The 13,256-nt window shown below is 38.8% G+C and overlaps 2 protein-coding genes across 5 annotated transcripts in view; one reads left to right on the top strand and one right to left on the bottom strand.

The window, feature by feature from the left end:
- The window catches only part of pkd1a (polycystic kidney disease 1a), a 96,848-nt gene extending 93,728 nt beyond the window's left edge, over positions 1-3,120 (bottom strand). The window contains exon 1 of one of the 2 annotated variants that reach the window (XM_048195966.1): positions 2,178-3,120. In XM_048195966.1, the coding sequence (XP_048051923.1) occupies positions 2,178-2,446 (269 nt within the window). In that variant the 5' untranslated portion in view covers positions 2,447-3,120. The remainder of the gene's footprint in view (positions 1-2,177) is intronic. The other variant, XM_048195965.1, reaches the window with a different exon arrangement.
- The window catches only part of LOC125271747 (NACHT, LRR and PYD domains-containing protein 12-like), a 1,137,836-nt gene that overhangs the window by 656,223 nt on the left and 468,357 nt on the right, over positions 1-13,256 (top strand). The window lies entirely within an intron of this gene.

The following is a 13,256-nucleotide window of genomic DNA, read 5'->3' as shown; positions in this document are numbered from 1 at the left end:
GTACGAGTTAAATACACTTGTGTAGCTATCTCAACCTTTCCATTGGGTTGAGACGTCTTTTTGTCCACTTAGAGAAAGACTAAGTATCACTTTTTGGCAATTTTTACATACAGAGATAAATCACATACAATACCATACCAGTTGATGATCACCAGAGTTGAATATCACCAATGACGAGAATGCTTTTTGTGCGGCAAAAAAACAATGGGTGATTTTAAAACACTGCTTCATGAAGCTTCGAAGCTTTACGAACTGTTCAAAAACAATGTTTTTTGACACAAAAACTGGCGATTTCAAAGCAACGCTTCATGAAGCTTCGAAGCTTTACGAATCTTTTGTTTCGAATCAGTGGTTCAGAGCGTGTATCAAAATGCCAAAGTCACTTGATTTCAGTAAACAAGGCTTTGTTATGTCATAATTGTTTCAAAATTTCAATGGTTCACCACTGGGGGGTTGTGACTTTGGCAGTTTGATACACGCTCCGAACCACTGATTCGAAACAAAAGATTTGTAAAGCTTCGAAGCATCATGAAGCGTTGCTTTGAAATCGCCAGTTTTTGTGTCAAAAAACATTGTTTTTGAACAGTGTTTTCTCGTCACGTTATAATATTAAGGTTGAAACACTGTAGTCACGTGAACTGTTTTAAATACATCTTTACTACCTTTCTGGGCATTCAAAGTATTAATTATCTTGCTGTCAATGCAGGCCTCACTGAGCCATTGGATTTTATCAAAAATATCTTAATTTGTGTTCTGAAGATGAACGAAGGTCTTACGGGTGTGGAACGACATGAGCGTGAGTAATTAATGACAAATATTAACATTTGAAAAATTTTTGCTTGCCAACTCAAGGTCAGTACAACGTTAACCTAATGCAGGAAGCCATTTTGTTGTCATGTGACAAAAACAAAAAATAGGTGATTTTCATGTCACATAACCCTCATCGTTGCTGTGTATCAATAAAATTATACACTATTAAAATGAAGGTTCCAAAATGGGGTTTTCTCTGTGATCCCATAGGAGAACCATTTTGGTTTCCCACAGAACTTTTCACTGAACAGTTTTAAAAAAGAAACGTTTTTCTTAGCATGAAGAATATTTTAATAATCTAAAGAATCTTTTCTTCCACTATAAAGAACCTTTTGTACAATGGAACGTTCCATTAATGTTAAATGTTCTCCATGGAACCATCAATGCCAATAAAGAACCTTTATTTTTAAAGGGTTAGTTCACCCAAAAATGAAAATAATGTCATTACCTCATGTCGTTCCACACCCGTAAGACCTTTGTTCATCTTCCGAACACAAATTCTTTGTGCGTCAAAAAACAAAATAATGACTTTTCAACAATATATAGTGATGGGTGGATTTCAAAACACTGCTTCGGAGCTTTACGAATCGAATCGCCAAAGTCACATGATTTCAGCAGTTTATCCATTTGATAGGAGATCCAAATCACTGATTCGAAACAAAAGATTCATAAACCTCAGAAGCTTCATGAATCAGTGTTTTGAAATCAGCCCATCACTAAATATTGTTGAAAAGTTGTTATTTTGTTGTTGTTTTTTGGCGCACAAAAAGTATTCTTGTCGCTTTATAATATTAAGATAGAACCACCGAACTCACATGAACTGATTTAAATATGTTTTTAGTGCAAAAATGGACCTTGAGAGTTTCAATGGCTTTGCTCTCAATAGAGGCCTCACTGAGCCATCGGATTTCATAGACAATATCTTAATTTGTGTTCTGAAGATGAACGAAGGTCTTACAGGTGTAGAACGACACAAGGATGAGTAATAAATGACATTATTTTCATTTTTGGGTGAACTAACCCTTTAAGAGTGTATTGAGGCAATTTTTTACTAGATGGCCAGACCACTTGACATCTAAACATAAGATTTAGAATGTATAATACAAAATATATATTTTTTAAAAACAACCTGAATACAAAACTATACTTCTATGAGCTTGGCACACATAAACCAGACTTTCAAAATATTCCTCCTTGTCCCCATCCCAGAGATCCTCAGTTATGATTGACAGATAAACAGTGGTAGTATTAAGTATTACACCAACCATCAGCCAACATTCTCCACCCGTCACTTCAGTCAGATCACAACAAACACCCGCATCACCCACAAACCCGCCCGGGGCATTTCAGCAGCGACGGTCACTTACAGAGTGTGCGTGTCGGTCGGTAGGTCGGACGCCGCGGGGGCCTGATCCAGTCCGATGTTGGAACAATTAACCACGCACGAGTTTTGCGGTCCCACCGCCGTGCACGAGCAGTTACCCGGACACGGGCTACATGCTCTCCCGTCTGCCGTGACACCCGAGCGCGCCTCGAGGCAGCAGAGTGCAAAGAGCAGACTGGAAAATAATCCAAACTTTGGGAGACAGACGCCATGTTTTCGCTTAAACACAATCTGTCCATTTCTACAAGGCATAGCTCACTCGCATCTCATCGCCCCTTCTGTTGGTGAAGTTTTCCTCGGGACGCGGGGAGGAAAGTTCACTCTTTTCCCAGTTTTTCCATAAGAGTATCGGCGTAGAAACAAGAAAGCGTCGGAAATCTCGTTTTCCCCCAAGTTCGATGACGTCCCCCCTCTATTCCTCCGTTAACGGAACTAGATTCACTTCTTCTCCAGAGGAGGGGAAAAACTCAGGATTCTGCTCTGCCAGAAGTTCCTGAAGAACTTCCTCCCGTTCTCCCATCCTGCAGTGCCGCTGCTCTCCACTGGATGAGGCTTCATCTGACAATACACAAACTACTGCCAGAACTTGATGTTTTAGATGGCTTTATTTGCTTTTTTTTTTTACTGTGCACACACATTTGAATGTCCCTGTTATATGCAGTGGCCACAAAAATGACTCTTACAGCACAAATAAAAATGTCACTGCATTGGATGGTAAAATATCAAAGCAAGAAGCAAGTTGAAGAAACATCCTCCAAGCATCGCTCACCTGCTGGTTCATGAATTTAGCCTACTTAACATTTAAACTTCCATTATTCCTTTGACATAGCCTATTGTTTTTTTGCATAATGGAGTGTATAGTTTGTGTTTGATTGTTATTAGTGGATCATGTTTGACAATTGATTTGATATTTTGGACAATGACATCCAGACATTAATTGACTTTTAAGCGTCCAAATATGTTTTGGGGTCTTATTAGTGGATAAAATATTCATTTGAATTAAGCCACAAAAAAATAAAGATTTTGGTCATGTTGCAAGGTGTTGCACTGTAACATGAAAAGCTGGTAATTTAACTTCTTAAAGGAACACTCCACTTTAAAAAAAAAAAAATAGGCTCATTTTCCAACTCCCCTAGAGTTAAACAGTTGAGTTTTACCGTTTTCGAATCCATTCAGCTGATCTTCGGGTCTGGCGGTACCACTTTTAGCATAGCTTAGCATAGTTCATTGAATCTGATTAGACCATTAGCATCTCGCTCAAAAATGACCAAAGAGTTTCCATATTTTTCCTATTTAAAATTCGACTCTTCTGTAGTTACACTGTGTACTAAGACCGACGGAGAATGAAAAATTGCGATTTTCTAGGCCGATATGGCTAGGAACTATACTCTCATTCCGGCGTAATAATCAAGGAACTTTGCTGCCGTACCATGAGTGCAGCAGGCGCAATGATATTACGCAGCGGCTGAAAATAGGCTAACTTCCGTCAACATAACCAACGTGACCACCTGCTTGCACAGGGAGCATGCCTTGCAACCATGGAGACATTTGTGAGAGATGATTCAGAAGATATAGGTATATAATATACTCAAACAGTCACGTTGGAAGTTACCAGCTGGGGACTATTTTCAGGCGCTGCGTAATATCATTGTGCCTGCTGCATCTGTCTTTCAGGACATTCCAAACAACATTCCAAGTCAATCTCCAGATTTAAATCCTATTTTAAGGGATAGTTCACCCAAAAATGAAAATTTGATGTTTATCTGCTTACCCCTCAGGGCATCCAAGATGTAGGTGACTTTGTTTCTTCAGTAGAACACAAATGATGATTTTTAACTCCAGCCGTTGCCGTCTGTCAGTCGTATAATGCATGTCAATGGGAACTCCATCTATAAGAGTCAAAAAAACAAAAAAACATGCACAGACAAATCCAAATTAAACCCTGCGGCTCGTGACGACACATTGATGTCCTAAGACACGAAACGATCAGTTTGTGCGAGAAACCGAACAGTATTTATATCATTTTTTACCTCTAATACACCACTGTCTGATCTGATATTAATTATGCAATGCAATTATCATATTTGGAGGTCTTTACCATCAAAAAGTTTGAAAACATTCTGTCAGATTAAATTACAGATATCAGTGTGATAATTTTAACATTTCAAAAGATGACGTCCTCACTGAACAATGCTAACTTTAGCTCTGTTCATTTTCTTGCCATTGTATAAATAATCTAATCATTATTGATGAAGTTTCTGAGCTTGACCAGAGCATATTTCTTAAAGTCTGATATACCCTTTTATAGGAATGCTCTCTTAAATCACATTATTTGTTCTTTAAAAGAAGTTCAGAAGCAGGAATGATCCTGAAATAACTGAATTATCATGAATTTCTTATCGTTTCCTTATAGAGAAACCTACCAAATATGGATAATTCATCATTTATGCTCATTGTTTTGCAATAACTAGAACCAATTGGATCTGTGGCAGTATGTGGATGAATTATTCATGGCGAGACGGGTGTGTTGCGTGTTTAAACTCTAGGGGGAGCCCTGCAGAAGAAGTTCAGATCAGTCTGTGTTGGTCATGTGTTGAATGTAAGAGCGCAAAGATGAAACTAAATATCCGACACTTGAGGAGACTATCCACCTCAGTGTCTGTTACAACCCTGACTGCTGTCGAATTTCCAGAAGAAAGGGAGTCATCTGAGGACACGAGAGCGAGTAAATCTCAACCAAACTAAGTCTAACCACCTGTCCTCTCAGAGCTTTGCCCCCCAGCATGTGCGGCATTTCAGGAGTCTGGATGGCAGTAAAGCAGCAGCTACGCGTCAGTCATCCCAGCGGATGTCATTAAAACACTGCAGATGTCTGTGATCCACCCTCAAGATGAAGGAACAAGAGACCGCGAGAGAAACCGCGTGTGGCTGTGACACACAGAGAAAACGTGAGAAGAGAGAGATGCTGGAGTGGAGACGGAAAGCGTTTTCATTTCAGACAGCCGCACAATTTAGACTCTCAGATTAAGTTGATCCAGGTTTATCCTACTGTTAGTTTCAGAGTGTTGCACTTTCTTACAAATTGACTACACATTTACTATACGTTAATTTTCTAAGTTTCTGAATTATGCCACAATGCAAAGTGTTGCTACATAGTTTTTAAGGTGCACTGAACTTTGCTATGTGGTTGCTGGGATGTTCAGGGTAGTTGCTAGGGCGTTGCTATGAGGTTATAGGGTCTTCTGGGTAGTTGTTAGGACGTTGCTATGTGGTTGCTGGAATGTTCTGGGTAGTTGTTAGGACGTTGCTATGTGGTTGCTCGGATATTCTGGGTAGTTGCTATGGCGTTGCTAATAGGGCATTGGTATGTGGTTACTAGGGTGTTCTAGGTAGTTGCTAAGAGTTTGCTATGATGTTTTGGGTAGTTGCTAGGGCATTGCTAATAGGGCGTTGGTATGTGGTTACTAGAGGGTTCTAGGTAGTTGATAGGATGGTGCCATGTGGTTGCATTGATGTTTTGGGTAGGTGCTAGGACATTGCTTTTTGGTTACTAGGGTTTTCCAGGTGGTTGCTGGGGTGTTGGCAGGGCATTGCTAATAGGGCGTTGGTATGTACTTACTAGGGTCTTCTGGGTAGATGCTAGGATGTTGCTGTCTGGTTCCTGGGGTGTTCTGGGTAGTTGCTAAAGCATTGCTATGTAGTTACTAGGATATGTTTGGTAGTTTCTAGGGCATTGCTATTGTGTTCTGAGGGCTGTTTCATAAAACAAGATTAGAAAACAAGCCAGGCTTATTTTACTTAGTCAGACTTTTTGTCAGCGAATTCTGTTTCATAAAACAAACTTAAAATAGTTCAAACTCAGTTACCCTGGCAACTTATGCTGGGAAACTTACTTGGTCTGGAGCAGGCTAACTGTCAGGCTAAGCTGAGCTTCTCTAACACTGACCAATAGGAACGCAATGATATTACAGTTGACTCTCTCACATACAATTTTTTGACTTTATTAATATATATATATATATATATATATATATATGTGTGTGTGTGTGTGTATTATATAATATATATATATATATATATATATATATATATATATATATATAGTGAATTCAGGTTGATTGTGACACTTTTTGCTATTGAAATGACTGGGAAAAAGTGTCCTATCAACCTGAATTTTATATATATATATATATATATATATATATATATATATGTGTGTGTGTGTGTGTGTGTGTAAAACCTACAGGTTTTCCCTTCTTATTGGCTAAATGTTTTGTGCCCAATATTTAATTGTTTTAAAATATATGGTTTTGTTTGGCAGCTGTAGTACTCTTTATGGTTATTAGAAGAGCAGAAAGTAAAATCACAAAATTAAAAATTAAAATAAATATGCACAGACTAAATTTAATTGGTAAGATTACAATAGTCCATTACAATAGTCCATTTACAGTTACTATCATAAAAATACACTTACTTGTAGGATTAAAATTGTAAATAAGGCACATTTAATGTCCAACATCAAATATTTTAGCGAAATGTATATTTTAGAATTATACCGTCTGTTTAGCGCGCATGCGCGCAGCAGCGCTCGTTCACTGTTAGTTTAGCCGCAAAATGGAAATATTTGCACGACTTTCTAACATTTACAGATGGAAAATAAATTTGTGAAAGGTAAGTTATGCACTGAGGAAAACACCATCTCTCAAACGCATAAAATAGCACAAAATGTATGCTGTTTCCTATGGTGGATCGATTTGATCCATGATCGACCTCTAGGGCTGCTTAAGAAAAACGTGCACGCGAAATTATCTTGACTAGGTAAACCTGGATCGAATTAGCGGGACTGCGTGAACTTCAATTACCTTTTATGAAACCGTTTTAGCCCAAACTCATTTGTTAGGTTAACTCAAGTCAGGTTTTGGAGTTTAATCCTCGCTTTTCTTAGCATCTTTTATGAAACAGCCCTCTGGTTAGTTGCTTGAGCTTTTCTATTTGTTTACTAGGGTGTTCTGGGTAGTTGCTAGGACTTTACTATGGGCTTTCCAGGGTGTTCTGGTAGTGCTAGTATGTTGTTATGTGGTTGCTAGGATGCTGGGCAGTTACTAAGATGTTGCTATGAGTGTTCTGGGTTATTGAATTTGCTATGTGGTTGCAAGTATGTTCTGGGTAGTTGCTAGGTCATTGCTGTGTTTACTAGGCTGTTCTGTATAGTCATTAGGATGTTGCTAGGGTGTTGCTAAGGTGTTCTGAGTAGTTGGTATATTGAAAGTCTCTGTGATATTCTGGGGTCTATATGAGGAAGTGTAAATATAAATCATTGTCCCTCCTTTGATGTTTTTTGATCATTCCATTGTCCGCTGGATGAAATCTGATCACTTATAAATGAAATGACACACACACAACCACACACACACACACACCTCCTCAACAATCTACATGACTGAAAAGCAGTGTGAGGAATAATGATATAGTGCTGCTTGACTTTAACACACATGTAGAGGTTCAAACATGCGTCTTACAGGTGCCTCACTGTCCTGATCTGCAGATTAGTTTGTCTCATCATCCTGCGATAAGGCAAAAATAAAAAGATTTCAGGCCCAATCTGCAGAGTTCATTGATGGGATACAGGACGTTTCCATGCATCCTTCCGTCTCTTCTCCCACCTGCTTTGTTTATTAAGTTAACCTTTCTTTATTACATTGATCCGTTTATTTTGAGCCTGTGTGCTCTGCCAGTCTCCACGTCAGTGGCAAGTGAATGTTGATGTATTTATATGTTTATATGGATATTTTTGTTGTGTACTTATTTGTTCAGACTACGTGTCGTTGAAGAGTTGATCGTCCTGAAAGTTGTTGTATTTGCAGGTAGCCACAAAAATTATTGTTACAAAAGATTTCTATTTCAGATAAATGCTGTTCTTTTGTTCTATTCAGCAAAGAATCCTGAAAAAATGTATCATGGTTTTCAAAAAAAATATTAAACTGTTTTCAACACTGATAATACTTTCTTTAGAAGCAAATCATCATATCAGAAGGATTTCTGAAGGATCATGTGACACTCAAGACTGCCGTAATAAATGCTGAAAATTCAGCTTTGATCACAGGAATAAATTAAAGTTCACAATAGAACAATCACATAGAAAACAGTTATTTTACATTATAATAATACTTCACAATATTATTGTATGGTGAGCATGAGAGACCTCTTTCAAAAACATTTTAAAAATCTTAACAACCCCAAACTTTTAAACGCCAGTGTTATGGAAAAACCACTGCATCTCAAATAAGAGTACCTAAAAATCCCATTGTATACTCATAATATCAAATATACAGTACTAGTATTACTGAATAACCTTCACCTTTATATAGTACTAATTCTTTTAGGTGAATAATACAAAAGTTCAAGTTCACCTGTTAGTGGGTGAGATATATAGCAAAGTGAACATTTTGTCCTCAAATTTGATGTGTTAGAAGCAGGAAAAATGGGCAAGAGTAAGGATTTGAGTGAGTTTGACAAGGGCCAAATTGTGATGGCTAGATGACTGGATCAGAGCATCTCCAAAACTGCAGCTCTTGTGGGGTGTTCCTGGTCTGCAGTGGTCAGTATCTATCAAAAGTGGTCCAAGGAAGAAACAGTGGTGAACCGGCGACAGGGTCATGGGTGGCCGAGGCTCATTGATGCACGTGGGGAGCGAAGGCTGGCCCGTGTGTTCCGATCCAACAGACGAGCTACTGCAGCTCAATTTGCTCAAGAAGTTAATGCTGGTTCTGATAGAAAGGTGTCAGAATACACAGTTTGTTGTGTATGGGACTGAATCGCCGCAGACCAGTCCGGGTGCCCATGCTGACCCCTGTCCACCGCTGAAAGAGCCATCAGTGATCATCAGAACTGAAGAATCACGTTTTCTTTTACATCATGTGGATGGCCGGGTGCATGTGCATCACTTACCTTAACTTACTTAAAGGATCTGCTGCTAACATCTTGGTCCAGATACCACAGCACACCTTCAGGGGTCTAGTGGAGTCCATGCCTCGACGGGTCAGGGCTGTTTTGGCAGCAAAAGGGGGACCAACACAATATTAGGAAGGTGGTCATAATGTTTTGCCTGATCGATAGATGCTGCATGATTCATATACCATGGCATTTGCATGGTTCTCCAAGGCAAACACCATGTTTAAACACCATGCATGCAATTTATTCTGACCATCCATAGCATATAATCTATCATCGTGTGTCCGCTGTGAGGCTGAGCTATCAGACCTTAAACTTTAAACATCAACCTATTCTTTTCTGCCAAGATTGCTTTGCTAAAGTTGAGTGAGAAGATCATCTGCATCACTGCTAACCTTTACAATTCAGTGATTCGGGATCAGCGTTTAGCAGACCACTGCTGTCATACGCATGAACTGTCACTGACCCCGGGTCCACCGGGCAGGTGAGCTCAGCGACATGACATAAGAGTTGTTGAGGAGTGGTGGTTTGACATGGTGAATGATCTGCAATGCAAGTAAAAGCTGCAATATTTATTCCCATGAGGAGAAATTTAACACACTGGAACCACTCTGGTCTGAAATAAAACATTGGCATTCATTTGAAATTTCATAGCTTTTACGCAGAAGCAGAAACCTCATATTAGATATGACAGAACTCCTGGAAATGGAAATGTCACAGTTCTTTATTTTTGCATTCAGGATCCTAAATTACTGCTCGCCAAGCTCCAAATGTGATTAAAATGGCAATGGTGAGTGAATAAGCTCGCTATTAGTCTGGAACATTATCTGAAACTGCAACTCAATACATTGATTAAATCTGCTGTTTTTTATCTGGTGTAAGTTGCATGAGTGAATCAACTTTTATGTCACTGAAAAATATACCATCATATATTTCATATACTAATGTGTTTTTTTTTTATATCCTTGATATACTATTATACTTTTTTTCATATTTTGAATTTATTTTTAAAGCCCCCCCTGCAGTCAATAATTTTATCCCTTAAAACTCCTCTTTGATCATCAAAATGACATATGTAAATGACATATTTTTCCTGTGGAAATAATTTCTTGAATGTAACGCTTCATTTAGTATATGTGGATTCATGAATGTGCAAATTAGACACCAGCTCGGACTACATGATCCACTAGGTCAACTGTAGTAAGCACTACACTATGCAAGTGTAAATAAGCCTATTGGTTTAAATCAGCCATATATGCTGAACCAGAAACTGATTCAGAAGAAGAAGGAAGAGAGAACAATACAAGTCTCAGAATGGTAACATGTTTTACAACGTCGGACACATAATGATAATTGATATGATTAGCCTTTGGCTTGACTATGGTATCAAACAGCAGATGTTACACAAACCTGTTCCCTTTCACCATCTCAGACATCTGCCTTACAAAAATCAGCATCCTTAGAAATGCTTTAAACATCATAGAAAGTCAGTGGAGAAAGGCATATCATAACACAATAATATACATTAAAATTCACCTGTATTGCTGTATGTACCCAATTTTTCCTGTCCAATCTTAACAGCGTTCTTGTGCTGCTCAGTGTCACTTTGGAAAAGCCCCGCCCTCCAAGTTGACGAAATTTATGGTAGGAAACAGAAGCGGCTTTCATTCACTTCAGAATTAAACTTTCCTGATAATTTATTGTCATCCATGTCATCCAAGATGTTTATGTCTGTCTTTCTTCAGTCGAAAAGAAATTAAGGTTTTTGAGGAAAACATTCCATGATTTTTCTCCATATAGTGGACTTCAACAGTTACCAACAGGTTTAAGGTCCAAATGTCAGTTTCAGTGCAGCTTCAAAGGGATCTATTCAGACGAGGAAGGGTCTTATCTAGCAAAACGGTAAAAAAAAAAAAAAGAAAAAAAAGAAAAAATAATAAAATAAAATTACATACTTTTTAACCACAAATGCTCGTCTTACGGTGCGTTCCAAACGGGATATATCGCCCTCCGAAGGGCACTTCGGAGTGAAAATAATCATGGCCGCCATATTGAAGGGTCGTTCCAAACCGAAGTGCTCAAAACTGGCCACTTCAAAGGGCCCTTTGGAATGAAGGATTTCGAAGGGAACAACTGATGGACACTTCGGGCCCCCATGATCCTTTGCACAGGGAAGTTTGACGTCACAGAATGGGTACAGGAGGCTAGGAGTTCGATTTTAACTATAAAGGTATGTATAATATTTTTATGTACTACTGTAATATTTATACGAGTTAGATTTGGTACATTATTATGGTCAAAACGACATTGTACTTCAACAAAAAAACTTTACAGCTCCCTTTATCAGTCCATTCAAATGTTTAAAATACATATATACAATATAGCCTACATGCGATAAACCTAAAATAAATAAATAAATAAACTAACGTTAAATAAAGGGCGCAGCTTGCACAATCTACTCCTCCTTGATTGTCTCGTTAAGATGACGCAGAAGTGCGTTCCAAAAAAAGTTTTTTTGACCCCTACACCCTTCATCCCTTCGAAGCTCTCACTCCGGAGGGTAAACCCTTTGAAGGGATAGGGCATAGGGATGAGCCCTTCCGAATGGAACGCAGGGTTACACTGCACTGCGATGCACCACGCACTACATAATCACGTTGAAATGATCGTGCGTGACGTACACTGTAAAACCATGGGCGTAGGTTTAGGGGGGGACGCTAGGTAGTCCCTATCAATATTTTGAGATGACAAATTTGTCCCCACCAATATTTAGCAAGCTCATTTGAACTGCTATTTGGATCTTTGCACTGCTATTTGGATCGATTCTAACGGCCAGGATGACGACAGTACAAGAAACGCCGTAATTTGATTGGCGGCGGGGTATCTGACAGGCTACACGCGCGGGCCGGGACTACTTTTGTGCTTGCACTAGCAGCGAGCGGGTGGTGTGTGTGCGCGCGCATGTTGACGACGCCAACGGTAAGTTACCAGGGCTGTCTCTCTGCCACATACAAAGGCCAGAGTAAAAACATTTTAATATTCAGTTTTTTTGCCCCTTTTTGTACTTTGTAGATGCCACCCAAGAAGAAGAAAGGGGACATAAGAAGCTTTTTCATAAAGCAGAGTCAGAGTGTAAGTAGGCAAAATAACTAGCTAGCCACACAAATAAACTAGCAGTAATGACTGACCAGGCTTTCTAATGCAGATTCTACTGTGGAAAATAGTATTAACTGGTGATAGTATGTGTTACCCAGGATGATAGAATGCTAAGTTAGCAAGTAACTGAATGTCAATTAGCCTACATAATAATTAGCCTGCACATAATAATTTCTGTTAATAAAACGTTTGGTTGTGCAGCATTACACAGTTTCAGGTTTTTATTTTTATTTTTTGAGAGTGCATTTTTGAGATTATACAGTTATACTAGCTCTTTAGGGACAGTAGACAGGATGGTATATCGGGGTCAGGAATCCTGACTCAGGATACAATATAATGAGATGAAGTAGATTCACTTCTGTATTGTGATATTCTGTATTGCCAACAGTCTGAAATAAAAAAGGAAATCACCATTAAATCACTGGTATCTTACAACAAAAGAATTCCGTGGGGGTGTCCCCACCAAAGCTGAGACCAAACCTACGCCCATGTGTAAAACTCAGTAAGTTCAGAATACTCCAAACATTTGAGGAAACTTATTACCTTGAAACATTTAAGTTAACTAACATTTAAGTTAGTAGAACTTATTTTTTTTGTGACAAGTGGGGGTGGGGCCGAGAGCCATGGAAGTGGAGCAAGGCCAGTGTGGTGCACAGGTGTCTCTCATTAACAATCACATCACTGGCATTCCTTCGCTCCCACAGTTCTCAGCCTTGCCCCACTCAAGTACATATAGTTAATTTTCATAAACATCACATTCAGATCTTGGATAAATGTTAGTTAGCAAAAAAAAAAAAACACATGCTATTATAACTATCAAAGAGACTGTCAATATATGTATGTGATCAAACAACATACAGTATATGTGGTCTTAAAAGTTTTGCAGCCCATCCTCAACCTAACCACACGGTCTACTCTTCACCAGAATGGTAACCCTACAAAACTAACATAACAG

Source organism: Megalobrama amblycephala, linkage group LG7 (assembly GCF_018812025.1).
Source record: "Megalobrama amblycephala isolate DHTTF-2021 linkage group LG7, ASM1881202v1, whole genome shotgun sequence".
Lineage (NCBI taxonomy): Eukaryota > Metazoa > Chordata > Actinopteri > Cypriniformes > Xenocyprididae > Megalobrama > Megalobrama amblycephala.
This window is presented reverse-complemented; position numbering and strand designations above follow the sequence as displayed.